Source organism: Abramis brama (assembly GCF_963993115.1).
Source record: "Abramis brama genome assembly, chromosome: 18".
Lineage (NCBI taxonomy): Eukaryota > Metazoa > Chordata > Actinopteri > Cypriniformes > Leuciscidae > Abramis > Abramis brama.
In genome coordinates, this window is record NC_139980.1 from 18,193,984 (window position 1) to 18,207,599 (window position 13,616).

A 13,616-nucleotide genomic window follows, 5' to 3' on the forward strand; every position below is an offset into this window, starting at 1 on the left:
CACGTGTGATCGGGGCCAATCATTTACAGTACACACAATATAAAACAACACATCACACATTATAAAAAGGCAGATAAATTAATTTATTCCACGATGTGTTTGAATATAGATGAAATATAGTTTGAAGATGTGGCGGATGATTTTAAAACAAGCTTGTGGTTGATATTCCTCTCTTTAGATCAGATTTCTGTACAGGACATCATCTTTACTGCAGAGGATAATGATCATCAGGAACCTCCTTCCAGTAGTCCTGAAGTCCCCCCCACTGCCGAAAACCAGCAAGTGGAGGACGTCAAGACTCAAGATCAGGACAGTCCAGCCAGATCATCACCAGGTGACACTGGATCACATCGGCTGAGACAGCTGGACTGTGACAAGATCGTGAGGATCGAGGGTGAGTTTACTGCAAGTTTACTGTCTGATATAAAATATAACACACACACACACACACTCTCTGAAAGTGAATATGTATATAGGAAAGTATATGTTTTAAATAATGCAGCTGATACTGCTGTAAGGTTTCTTTTAGTTTTTTTTTTTTCCTCCATAATTTTAAATCACCATTTGGCTTTTTATGCAGTTCACTTAAATAGTCATGTGACAAATGAATTTTTAAAAGTACAAATATTACAAATATATTTCCCTATTAACATTTCATCAGAGAGTATGGCCTCACTGCAGGACACTGCTTTATCAAATAAATGAACAAATACAAATAATTATGTTTTAATAGATCACATTATCTGGAAATACGCCATTGGCAAGAAATTGGGGGAAGGAGCATTTGGCTCTGTCTTTGAAGGGACCCGTTGCAAGGACGGCCTCGAGGTAGCTGTGAAATTCACAGCGAAGACAAAGAACCAGCTATACACCAGCCTTGTACGTAGACTGTGCTCTCTATGTTTGCAATTTATAACATTTTAATGTAAATCACAGAGTTCAAATATTTCAATAGATAGACAGACTTGGCTAAATCCTTATTTGAGAAACCAATCCTATGTCTAACAATAATAAAAACTGTCATTCTTCTAGCCTGACCATCCCAAACCAGTTCCACTTGAGGTGGCCTTGACAGTAATGGCCAATCAAGGCCCAAGCTGTGGCCACATTATAAAGGTGCTGGACTGGCAGGACCATCTCGACCAGTACATCATGGTCTTAGAACGGCCCACACCTTGCATGGACATGCACAGCTTTTGGCAGCTTAACAGAGGCCGCTTCATCGAGAAATTGGCCCGTCACTTCATGCGGCAGGTGATTTACGCTGCTGCCCTGTGCTGTTCCAGGGGTGTGCTTCACCGAGACATCAAAATGGAGAACCTCCTGGTCAACACAGAGACCCTGGAGGTCAAATTGATCGATTTCGGCTGCGGGGACCTCATGAAAATCTCATCCTACAAAAACTACTCTGGTATGTGTTATTATTTAAAACATACATTTTGGGATTTAAACTCCAGTGACCAGTTACACCATGTCTCAGACATCACACAGTGGGATATTAACAATACACTAACAAAACTCTCAAAGAATAGTCAATATTAATATAATTTTTGTTGACTAAAATTAAATGCCATTTCAGTTAAAGTGAGAAAAAGCAAGCTTACACATGTGACAAACTCCTATCTCCAGGCACAGCAAGGTATTGCCCTCCTGAGTACTTTGAGAAGGGCAAGTACTATGGGAAGCAGGCAACGGTGTGGTCGCTGGGGGTGCTGCTGTTTGCCATGATCACCGGCCGTTTCCCAGGCAGCAGAGATATCGCTTTGATGGACCCTGATGCCTGCTTCTCAGATGGTTAGTACAAAAAAGATGTTCTTATGGATTATGCAGGAATCTTTCCCATTTTTACAGCTTAGAGAGCAAGTGTAAAGTTGAAGGAAATAATTAGACAACTCTCAATCTTTCTGCACAGAATGCTGCCGCTTTATTCGAGGTTGCCTGAAGAGGAACCCAAAGCGGAGACTCCATCTGGATGAGATGCTCTCCCATGACTGGTTCAAGGTACTGAGTCTAAGACAAGCTAAAATGATTTTGAAGGCTATTTGTTAATAATTTGGCTTGATTATGGACATCAGCTTCTTTACATTACCATTCAGTACCTGCTGTAACTGTCATATACTGAATCCTTATACATGGCACAGATGTATTTTTATACCTAATGAAAAATGCTTTCTAATTATGTTTCAGGTCATGAAGAGGGTTTAGCCTTGCGTCTGGCGGACTGACACAGATGACCCCTCCATCTCTCCAGCCTCAGCGTCTTGCGGGGCTGGCAGGTCTCGGTTGCGTCTGGCGCCTTGGCTTGAGGTGGTAGTTTTAGCGTCTTGCGGAACTACTCGCCTAGGGATGTATATTGTAAATAGTTAATTTAGTTTTAGTTAACTACTGCTCCATCCAATCATATTTTTAACAATGGAGTCACCCAGAGCTCTCTGTTCAGCCCGTCCCATAAGTTCCTCGCCCTGCCGCCCTAGAAGTTTCTACCACTTGTATCCGGGTCCCTGAGAGGGGGTTTCACATAGCTCTCTTTCTCAGCTGCCTTTGACCCAGAGATCCTGTCAGGGCTGCTCCAGAATTCCCAGTGAAGACAGTAGGGCTGGACCCGAATATTAGAATATTCGTTTTTTTTTTTTTTTGCACACCTGGGATCCCCCGCGAAACGGTTCTCATTCGCGCTTGAATAAGGCCGGCGACACACTGGCTGCATGGCGTGAGCATCTCATCTCAGCTGCGTGGCGTGTCCGTTTTTATTTCGGCTACCATGTTAACAGGTTGGAGTTTGCACACTGCCTGCGTGAGCCACGCGGAAAACGCGTGCATGCTACAAATAGAACCGACGCCTAATGGGCCTTTCACACAGGACGCAGTATGCGCAGCGCTTGCCGCTGGGTTCAGCGTTGCCCTTCAGATACAACGCGATTTGCGCTACGCTATGACATAGGCGGAGTTTTAAAAACTTTTAGCGGGAGCTCTATTATGTCTGTTGTTCCTCCTTTCGGTCAGCAGCAAATGTCCCTATACGACCTCAAACTTGTATCGTACAGCTCAGGAAATTCCGACACACACCGTACTAGCCGTTCATCCATTTTGATTTCCGTGCTTGTTTGGATCCCCCGATTCTATTGGCCACGCTGGTAATCGTCACAGAGCGCAGCGGCAAAAGTTGAAATATTTTGAACTTTGACCGTGGCGTGCGCTTGAGCCATTGAGATGAATGGGTTTTATAGCGCCGCGCATACCGCGTCCTGTGTGAAAGGCCCATAAGTGTTCCAGCAACTGGAGTATTCTCTGGCTAGAGCGCAGAACAGCGGAGTGTGTATGGACAGAAGTGCATGTCTGAGCTTGTGTTTTGGTTTAAGCTGTGTTGCTTTGACATTGTGGAAAATAGAATAATAGAAACGAAATGTATTAGCCTTTTTACCCGTTAATATAAATCTAAATTAATCTCGTTTTTAATTTAACTTAATTTCGTTTTTCTTTATTTAAATTTAGTTTTTTTTAATTTAAATTTAGTTTTTCTTTATTTAAATCTACACTTTACTGTGCCAGTAATTTGTTAGTCAGAAAAATATTAGACTACCTTAAAAGTAGCCTATTGCTTAAGTTAACAGACCTGTGTGTGTGCGTTTTATATCACTAGTGCGGTGTCCGTTCTCGGAGCATATAAGCCCTGCCCGCGTGAGGTGCGCCGCTTCCCGCTCGCGCTGTTCTGTATTAATTCTGAATGTGTCGCGTGTTGCGTGTTGCGTGTTGCGTCTCGCGCGTCCATATATTGCACCAAATGCAACACTGCACTCCCTTGTGAAGTCGATTGGATGAACGGTTCTCGAAATAATCAAAATACAAACAGACAGACAGACACATAGAGAATACCGCCTTTATTAGAGAGAAGAATATGTTCAGCACCCTCTCTCCGAAGCTTCGAATATTCGATGTTCCCCTTCAGGGAACTACCGCTGCGTGGAAACGCGGTGGGAACGCCTCCAGCGTAGTGCGTCTGAAGCATGAATGAAATCAGTCAATGGCGAGACGGAACGTAGTAGGCGGGTGACGTCACCGACCAGGAAACTATAAAGCACCCCAGAATCACAAGCGTGACAGCTTTCTGTTACTTCAGCAGCTCTCTGTGTGTGTTTGAATCAGCAAAGAAATATTGTGTGTTTGTCTGTTTCTAGTGTGATTAGGCAGGAGTTTTTCACTATATATTCCTATAGCTGATTGTGAGCATTGCGTGCGCTTTCCATTAAGAACGCTGCGATCGCTCTTTGAGGAGGGCGGTTCGCTGCACGCTCCCCGTGGCTCGGGTCCCGCTTCTGTCGAGGCAGAGCGGCGGCGTCAGTCGTGGGGTTCGCAAATGGATCTCACCGCGGGGTTTGAGACGGGCCCCGCCCTATCTCAACCTTCACCGGTGAGATCCAGTGCCTCTATCCAGGCTCTGGAAGCACGCTCTGTGGTTACTTCCGACCCGGATGAGGCACATGATGTTCAAGTCCTTCAGCTATCCAGTTCTGAGGAGCTGGATGTTGAAAGTCTTGCAACAGATGAGACTGGAGACTTGTCATCCAGCAACCTGCTGAAGATGAGCTTATGAACGTTTTATCTCGTGCTGTTGAGAAGCTCAGCATTGATTGGCCAGTTGATAGGCAGGAGTCTAAACATAAAAGCAAACTTGATGAGAGATTTCTGCCGTCACGTTCTCAGCCTTCTCGCCGGTGGTTACCTTTCTTCCCAGATCTTCACACTGAGGTGTCGAAGACCTGGGCTAGACCGGTTTCTAGTAGAATTTATACCAACCAATCTAACGCTTACGGTAATATTATGGGAGCCAAAGCATTAGGTTATGTGACGATGCCGAGGGCGGAGGAGACGCTTGCGAGCTATCTCTCTCCCGAATCGGCATCGTCGCTTAAAGCACCGGCCCTTCCCACCAGACCATTAAAAAATACGTCCGCGCTGGTGGGAAAGGCATACTCGGCGGCGGGCCAGGCGGCTGCGTGCTTGCATACGATGGCTATCATGCAGGCATATCAGGCCGATCTGCTTAAGGAAGTGAGTGAGGGGGGAGAAATTTCTGCTCAAACTATAAATGAGCTCAGACAGACAGCTGATTTAACTCTCCGGGCCACCAAGGAGACCGCTAAATCCATCGGCCGGTCTATGGCAGCCCTGGTGGCCACGGAGAGGCATTTATGGTTGAATCAAACGTAGAGCTCCGTGTCAAAGAAGCTCAGGTTGCTAAGCTTCCCAGAGGTTCCTGACATTACCACAAAGTTTCCTCCCAGTGGTGCAGAGCATAGGCTCCGATAGCACCCACGGAACCCCGGAGGCCCGGAGCACCCACGGAAAATACAGAGCACCCACGTGTGCCAGACTGCCAGTAGGCTACATTCATTTAAAATTAAACATTGCAGTTGGTGCTATGTGAAGCGTCTGTCACACTGTGATTGGTCATGTCGCTGTCAGTCGCCTGCTCCATATCCTATCCACCAATCACAGCGTTTCTCGGACGAAAACACCTCTTTAGTGACCCCGCTCCATCCCCCCACGCCCACTATACAGTGCCGTGCGTGTATGTGCTTTCGGTAATCAGATTCAGAGTGACACTAAAATGGGCAGATTTCTTATTAAAAAAGCAAAACCTAATAATGATGCGAGTGTATCGACATCCACCACAATTGCCCTGTAAGAAGCACATAACAGCGAAGCTAGAAGCAGCGAAGCTAGCAGTAGCGAAGCTAAGAGCAGAGAAGGAATCTACAGTGAAGCTAGGAGTTGCAGTGAAGATGGACAACGACATAAGGGAAGGACATACCAGGCTAGTTGGAAAGGAAAATTCCCCTGGATAGCTTATGACTCCACAAAAAAACAAAGTGTTTTGTAACATCTTGGGCCGGTTTCACAAAGATAGACTTTGACTATGGCTTAGATATACCCCACTTAGATATATGGCCACGCTGGTAATCGTCACAGAGCGCAGCGGCAAAAGTTGAACTATTTTGAACTTTGACCGCGGCGTGCGCTTGAGCCATTGAGATGAATGGGTTTTATAGCGCAGCGCCGCGCATACCGCGTCCTGTGTGAAAGGCCCATAAGTGTTCCAGCAACGGGAGTATTCTCTGGCTAGAGCGCAGAACAGCGGAGTGTGTATGGACAGAAGTGCATGTCTGAGCTTGTGTTTTGGTTTAAGCTGTGTTGCTTTGACATTGTGGAAAATAGAATAATAGAAACGAAATGTATTAGCCTTTTTACCCGTTAATATAAATCTAAATTAATCTCGTTTTTAATTTAACTTAATTTCGTTTTTCTTTATTTAAATTTCGTTTTTCTTTATTTAAATTTCTTTTTTCTTTATTTAAATTTCGTTTTTCTTTATTTAAATTTATTTTTTCTTTATTTAAATTTATTTTTTCTTTATTTAAATTTCGTTTTTTCTTTATTTAAATCTACACTTTACTGTGCCAGTAATTTGTTAGTCAGAAAAATATTAGACTACCTTAAAAGTAGCCTATTGCTTAAGTTAACAGACCTGTGTGTGTGCGTTTTATATCACTAGTGCGGTGTCCGTTCTCGGAGCATATAAGCCCTGCCCGCGTGAGGTGCGCCGCTTCCCGCTCGTGCTGTTCTGTATTAATTTTGAATGTGTCGCGTGTCGCGTCTCGCGTCTCGCGCGTCCATATATTGCACCAAATGCAACACTGCGCTCCCTTGTGAAGTCGATTGGATGAACGGTTCTCGAAATAATCAAAATACAAACAGACAGACAGACACATAGAGAATACCGCCTTTATTAGAGAGAAGAATATGTTCAGCACCCTCTCTCCGAAGCTTCGAATATTCGATGTTCCCCTTCAGGGAACTACCGCTGCGTGGAAACGCGGTGGGAACGCCTCCAGCGTAGTGCGTCTGAAGCATGAATGAAATCAGTCAATGGCGAGACGGAACGTAGTAGGCGGGTGATGTCACCGACCAGGAAACTATAAAGCACCCCAGAATCACAAGCGTGACAGCTTTCTGTTACTTCAGCAGCTCTCTGTGTGTGTTTGAATCAGCAAAGAAATATTGTGTGTTTGTCTGTTTCTAGTGTGATTAGGCAGGAGTTTTTCACTATATATTCCTATAGCTGATTGTGAGCATTGCGTGCGCTTTCCATTAAGAACGCTGATCGCTCTTTGAGGAGGGCGGTTCGCTGCGCGCTCCCCGTGGCTCGGGTCCCGCTTCTGTCGAGGCAGAGCGGCGGCGTCAGTCGTGGGGTTCGCAAATGGATCTCACCGCGGGGTTTGAGACGGGCCCCGCCCTATCTCAACCTTCACCGGTGAGATCCAGTGCCTCTATCCAGGCTCTGGAAGCACGCTCTGCGGTTACTTCCGACCCGGATGAGGCACATGATGTTCAAGTCCTTCAGCTATCCAGTTCTGAGGAGCTGGATGTTGAAAGTCTTGCAACAGATGAGACTGGAGACTTGTCATCCAGCAACCTGCTGAAGATGAGCTTATGAACGTTTTATCTCGTGCTGTTGAGAAGCTCAGCATTGATTGGCCAGTTGATAGGCAGGAGTCTAAACATAAAAGCAAACTTGATGAGAGATTTCTGCCGTCACGTTCTCAGCCTTCTCGCCGGTGCTTACCTTTCTTCCCAGATCTTCACACTGAGGTGTGGACAACGACATAAGGGAAGGACATACCAGGCTAGTTGGAAAGGAAAATTCCCCTGGATAGCTTATGACTCCACAAAAAACAAAGTGTTTTGTAACATCTTGGGCCGGTTTCACAAAGATAGACTTTGACTATGGTTTAGATATAGTAGATAGTCAGACTTCAGATAGACATCAAAATCAGACCGTTGCACAAAGCACTTCAGACTCTGACTATCTTAAGTAGGACTACACTGCAATGCATTCTGGGTAAAATAAGACACTTTTCAAAACAAAAAACATGGCGGATCGAGTAAGCGCATTCAACCGCTCAGTGCTGTTTACCCCAGCGGAAAATATGTGTTTGTTGTAATAACTAATACAGCTAAAATTGTCAGGGCGGGCTTTATACGATGATGGACAGATGAGCAGTAACGTCATCATCCACGTCACCAAAGAGCGCTTGGGTTGAATTCGTTTACAACAACTGACTGCCGCTGTAGAATTGAGATTTCACACTTACAAATAAGTCAGATAGAATAAATGCATATTTGGCGTGCTGTCTGAGGAGAGGGCTCGGGCTCGGTATTCGGCCCGAACCCAAAGTACTCCCCCCGTATTCCTGGCTGTGGAAGAACAAGCCAAGAGTGAGTGGAGGGATGCTGAAAACTGTCAAAGAATGTTAGGTGAGTTGACAGAGAGAATAAATATATGCTTCCTCTCATGCTGATAGGGTAGACATGGTAATTGTTTGATGACAAGTTGATTGGATTGATTATTTGAACGTGCTCCTCCCGAACTTTGTTTATGAAACATCATGTGTAGATTCCGCCATCGCGTCTGTTATAGAAGATATCGACAGAACATTCATTTTAAAAGAGGAACAAAGAACCGCGATCAAGGCATTTGTCGATCGGAAACATGAATGAAAAACATACGTCACTTACTCCGTTGCTCTGATTGGTTGTAGGTCTATCCAATTGAGTGCAGAGGCATTTTCTTTCCTGGTTCGGTTGGTTGAAACACGCCCCATAATCACAGCCTAATGGAGCAGTATCAGACTCACATTCTGACTAGAATCTGAGTATGACGACGTCAGGCTAGTCCCAAATGTGCCCAGACTAAGAAGAATCCCCCGGCGATTGGACAGTGGAGGTGCGGCACACAGTTTTCAAACACCAGAGGCAATGTACTGACAGCAGTACTTTGAGGTCATGGATACAGCATCAGCATCTCTGAACTGCAGATTTAATCCTTCAGTATTCAAACCATAGACTGTAAAAAAAGATGGACGACGCCCCTTCGCTCTCTTCCATTGATGAGAACTGAAGCCGCCAGTGTCCCGATATGGCGCTGACATATTGGAACTTGAGTCTGCGCAGTAGCGATCTCGGGACCAGACCTGCGCAGTAGTGAGCAGGAAGTAAAGCCGCGAAATCAACGCTCCGCCCTCACTCTCGCAGAATGCACTCTCCCTGAGTGCACTTTTTAAAAAATTGATTGCAGTACGACAAGAGGCTTGTTAAAATAAAGTAAATACAATCTCCTCAGTCCTCCGAAGATCCCGAAAAAAATGTCCGTTGGTGCTTCAGTGACTACTTCGCTCAGAGAACCTGTCAATCACAGCTGTCAATCATGACATTACACCACCGCATCCCGTAACTAATTAAAAACCAACTTATTTTTGAAACAGACACTTGAATGCGTGATAAAAACGACAGCAAATGAAAGAAACCACCTTTGGAAAAAAGATATTTGAAGTGTAATTGAATTGTTTAGTTGGTCTCACGTCCCGTTGAATAACACGGGGAGGCGGGGCTTATGACCTATACTAGGACCAGTCACCGGGGGGGGGTGATCGAGACGTTTTGGCTTCACTTTTCAGGGCTTGTGCGGCACGCTTGATTCAAACCAAGCGGCAACCTCCCCGTCTCTCTCTTGAAACCAACACGGAAGTGAGTTAAACTGCAATTCGTTGACTGGCCGCTTGAGGCTGTTGTCAGAAGTGAGTCAAATCTGTATCTCCCCCATGTTAAAATGCCAAATTTTACAGCAGAAAAAAACGTGTTTAAAGCCTGGTGTCTGTATGTGGATTTGGTCTATACAGCTAATTTTGCCCTTCATAACAACTGTGAGGGGGGTGAATTATTTTATAACTCGTCCGTTTAGTTGATTAATATTTAAATTTAAGGGTGTGGCCAAGCCACTTGAGTGACAGATGGATTGCCGCTGTCAGTGCTAGCCGTTTGTCTGCTGTTACTAGCATAGACAGTATAAGAAGTGGACAGAGCCATCTCATTGGATCTCAATTGAGACAAGTGAAGCCCATTTTTAGCGATTTCTTAGCACTTCCTTTCCTGACGCACAGACTCAAACCGAGCAAAGCGTTACACGGACCACGTGAGCAACCCGTCTGTCTTCTAGTAGCTGTGCCAAGAGAAATCTGAATCATTCCCTTCCGAATCTTGCAGAGACGGAGAGTGTGAGTAGGAGCTGTACATGAGCTTGGAGCAGGAGCAACTTTTGCTAGGTATTCTGATTAATTATATTGTCATTTTGCCTCCACGTCCCCCCGATTGCCCGCGAGCTTCTCCTCCCGTCCATACGGTAATCTCTCTACTGTGCGACAGAGAGTCGCGTGGTTATGACGCAATCGTTAGCCTACTTTTACAAAAACTGCTTCTACGGGGCCATAACATAAGCTACAAGGTAATGGAGCATTTTATACATTGTCGTGTTTCTTTAGAAATAAATAATGGACAAATGGAGTCTTCAAACGCCTCAGATGTAAAGTTATTCGCTGTCAAAGTGACGCCAAAATGAATGGGAGTCAATGGGATGCTAACTGCAGGTGAAGTTCTGCTACAAGATGGTGGCACGCGGCCGGCTTCAACTTCCGGTCGACTTCCTTCCCGCCTGGTTACTAGCCGTCACTTCACCTCAGCAATGTTAGCTGCTGAACTTGCCATCTCTGCAGTGTTTGTGCTTTTTTTCGGGATTATTATTTCATACAATTTAATACTTGGGTAACGTTACAAAGCCCACGTCTTTGGATTCCGTCGTTATCGTTCGAGAGAACAACCAGCGCTGTATTTCAGTTGTTTTCCTCTGTGAACATGCACTAATGGATGTCTGACAATTTTGTTGCTTTTTGGGGTTTTCAAATTTAAAACGTCAATAAATGCTCGTTCGTTCTGCTCCCATGGAACAGATGGATTATAATATGCTTATGTAAATTACCGTCAGATGAAATCATGCAGGCGTCGGCGCTTTCTCCGTCCGTGCAATAAATGCACATGAATGAGCGCGGATTTTCTAGCGCATTTATTTGCACTTCAAAGGCAATATATCTATGGTTTAACGGTTAAACCATAACCCATTTGAGAGACGGCCAACATCAGAATTTAAAATGGACTGAATAAGCTCTCTACGAACTTGAGCGATGCCGCGCTGACGGACCACGAAAGAGTGACGGACATGTATGCACATAAATCACTGTCATACACAAACACTCTCAAAGTAATACACAGTCTCACTTGTAGCCATGTCTTTTAACTATTATAATATTTCGAAGGGCAAAAATAGGAACGTTTAATTGGCTTTACATCATCAGCTAACTCGATCACGTCGAGCTAGGTGATTTCAGATAGCCAGGCTCCTCAGCTCCACTCACGCCCCGCCTGTTTGTCTATTTTCTGTTATCCGGGAGTGACGCAAGGCCAAGATGGCGACGGCCGGCTCCGCCCACTTTAGGCTTCAAAAATGCTCTTCAGAAACCTACGGGTGACGTCACGGACACTACGCACATATTTTTTTACAGTCTATGATTCAAACACATGCAAGATGTTGAAGATTTTGTAACCGGGAAGGCCGACTGTAAAGACATTATTCAGTTCTATGGGGATGATATGGATGGAAGCAGGCTGACATTGCATAGAGACATGTGACTTGGACTTGGCAAAACAGAAAGGTGTTCATCTTGCAACTTTTCAAGATGTTTATGACTTCATGAAAGGAGATGGAGGCGAGCACTTAAGAACGTTACTACCAGAAGTCACAAAGCTTTTGAAACTGGCTCTGACTGTCCCTGTAACATCTTGGTGCTCAGAGAGGTCATTTTCTGCGATGCGCCGACTGAAAACGTATCTACGGTCAACAATGGGGCAAGCCCGACTAAATCACATCGTTATAATGAACTCTCACAAAGAAGTGGCTCAACAGCAGGACCTGGACATCATCGCTGATAATTTCATCAAGCGCACTGCTGTACGCAGAGACACGTTCTTCCTGAAGAATTAACTGCAATGGTGAGTCAACAAATCTAATTTTTACTGTGTGTACTTGTGTGACATTGATTCTTAATTTCCCACGAAGCTGATCGCGGTTACGTGCCAGTTAAACTTTTCATCTCCAATCCTGTCTGTATTTGTGAGAAGTGGAGTTGAAAGATAGCCTACTTTACGGCTTTATTATCAAGTAAATAGGTGTGTGTGTTCGTGTCGGCAGCTGTCCATTTCCTAAGGTTCTGAAATGCAAAATTTTTTTGACTACTTTTTTTTTTTTTTTTTAAGGGCGTGCGTCCATGAGCACCCACGGAGGAAAACATAAATCGGCGCCTATGGTGTAGAGGTTCATGCCACAGTTACGAAAGAAGTTCCAGCCAATTTATATATACACCTGTGTGCCACATTAAAAACAAAATGTTTCTGAAAATAAACACAATGTGTTGTTTTATCAGGGAAACGTGATAATTTGGAAACATTAACCATTCCTATTATGCTTCAGTTCTAGAGATATTAAGCCTCTCTTTTTACCAGTTTCACCAGGTAAGTAATAACAGGTAAGTGACGTTTCAAACGCCAAATTTGGCTTTGGGGAGGAAATAAAGCTGGGTTACCTGATAGTGGCAGATACCTTTATAAGAAACTATATGTATAAAAAAAAGTGATATACATGAAATTCTATGAATAACAAATTCAAATGGAAGACATACAACCCTAAACGAAATGTTTCAACTTGCACATGGTACAACTTTCCTCAATGGGAAATTACCATTAGAAGATGTGGTATTCCATTTTATAACCCTCCAGGAGATTGCAGACAGTCATAATGTAAAAATAAATTATTTTAACTCTGTTGCCTTTTTGTAAAATTGTTATTGTGAAAATGAAGAATGAATTAAGGCAGAATAAAGTCTTGTTAACTTCTCTATCAATCTTTCGACCATTTTGTTCATTTGCTAATCATTCCAGTTTTACACAACTCATTTGAGTTATTATTTTGCTGTATTTTCAAATACTTTATTTTTTACATAATCTGAGTCTGAATTTATTACACATACAAAAAAAAATCTCTAAATGACAAAAATAGCCTGTCTCCAACATTCAAGTTACCATTTTTACATATACAACAAATACTCGCTGTATAATAGAGTATAACAATATGCCTTCAGAATACACTGGTTGCTTGTTTCTTTGTAATTAATTTCCTTGAGGAATCTTTTGATTAAGAGACAGTATAAAGGTCTGGAGAGTCAAAACTGCTGTGTCATATTGTCATAAGGGCGTTCGATACGCATAAAACTCATTCTGGTATGTACAGTGTTGATGGGTCAGGGTCTGTGACTGCCTGCTTATAGTAATTGGCATGTCTTCATTAATGGGTGTCTACGCCTGCGTGCCTCGAGAGAGGACGGTATGGGCGCCTGCCAGTGTAAGGTAGCAGGGGGTGCAGAGAGATGCATTTATGGGTGGAGCAGTAAATTAGGCAGCACTTAGGTACACATTAGCTGTCAAACTGAGCACATCTATGTTGTGATCTGTGATCATATCATCAACAATTAATAAGTGCTTTAGTAGAAAGGGATCTAATATTCGGCAAGCCAAATGTAACACGTGTCAGGTCTGATGTGTCACACTTGTATAGGGTTCAATATGGTTCGATATGGGTCAAATAATCAGAAGGTAAGGAGCGGCTACTGGAGAGA

General features: G+C 43.9%; 1 protein-coding gene across 1 annotated transcript; it reads left to right on the forward strand.

The window, feature by feature from the left end:
- Nucleotides 1-466: 466 nt before the first annotated feature.
- On the forward strand, nucleotides 467-2,205 carry LOC311069042 (serine/threonine-protein kinase pim-2-like; the record flags this gene model as incomplete). The annotated part of the gene is made up of 7 exons (XM_084091965.1): nucleotides 467-480; nucleotides 594-664; nucleotides 734-879; nucleotides 1,033-1,411; nucleotides 1,630-1,794; nucleotides 1,913-2,001; nucleotides 2,188-2,205. 7 exons carry the CDS (start codon nucleotides 467-469, stop codon nucleotides 2,203-2,205), a joined length of 882 nt encoding a protein of 293 aa, XP_083948091.1.
- Nucleotides 2,206-13,616: the final 11,411 nt, after the last annotated feature.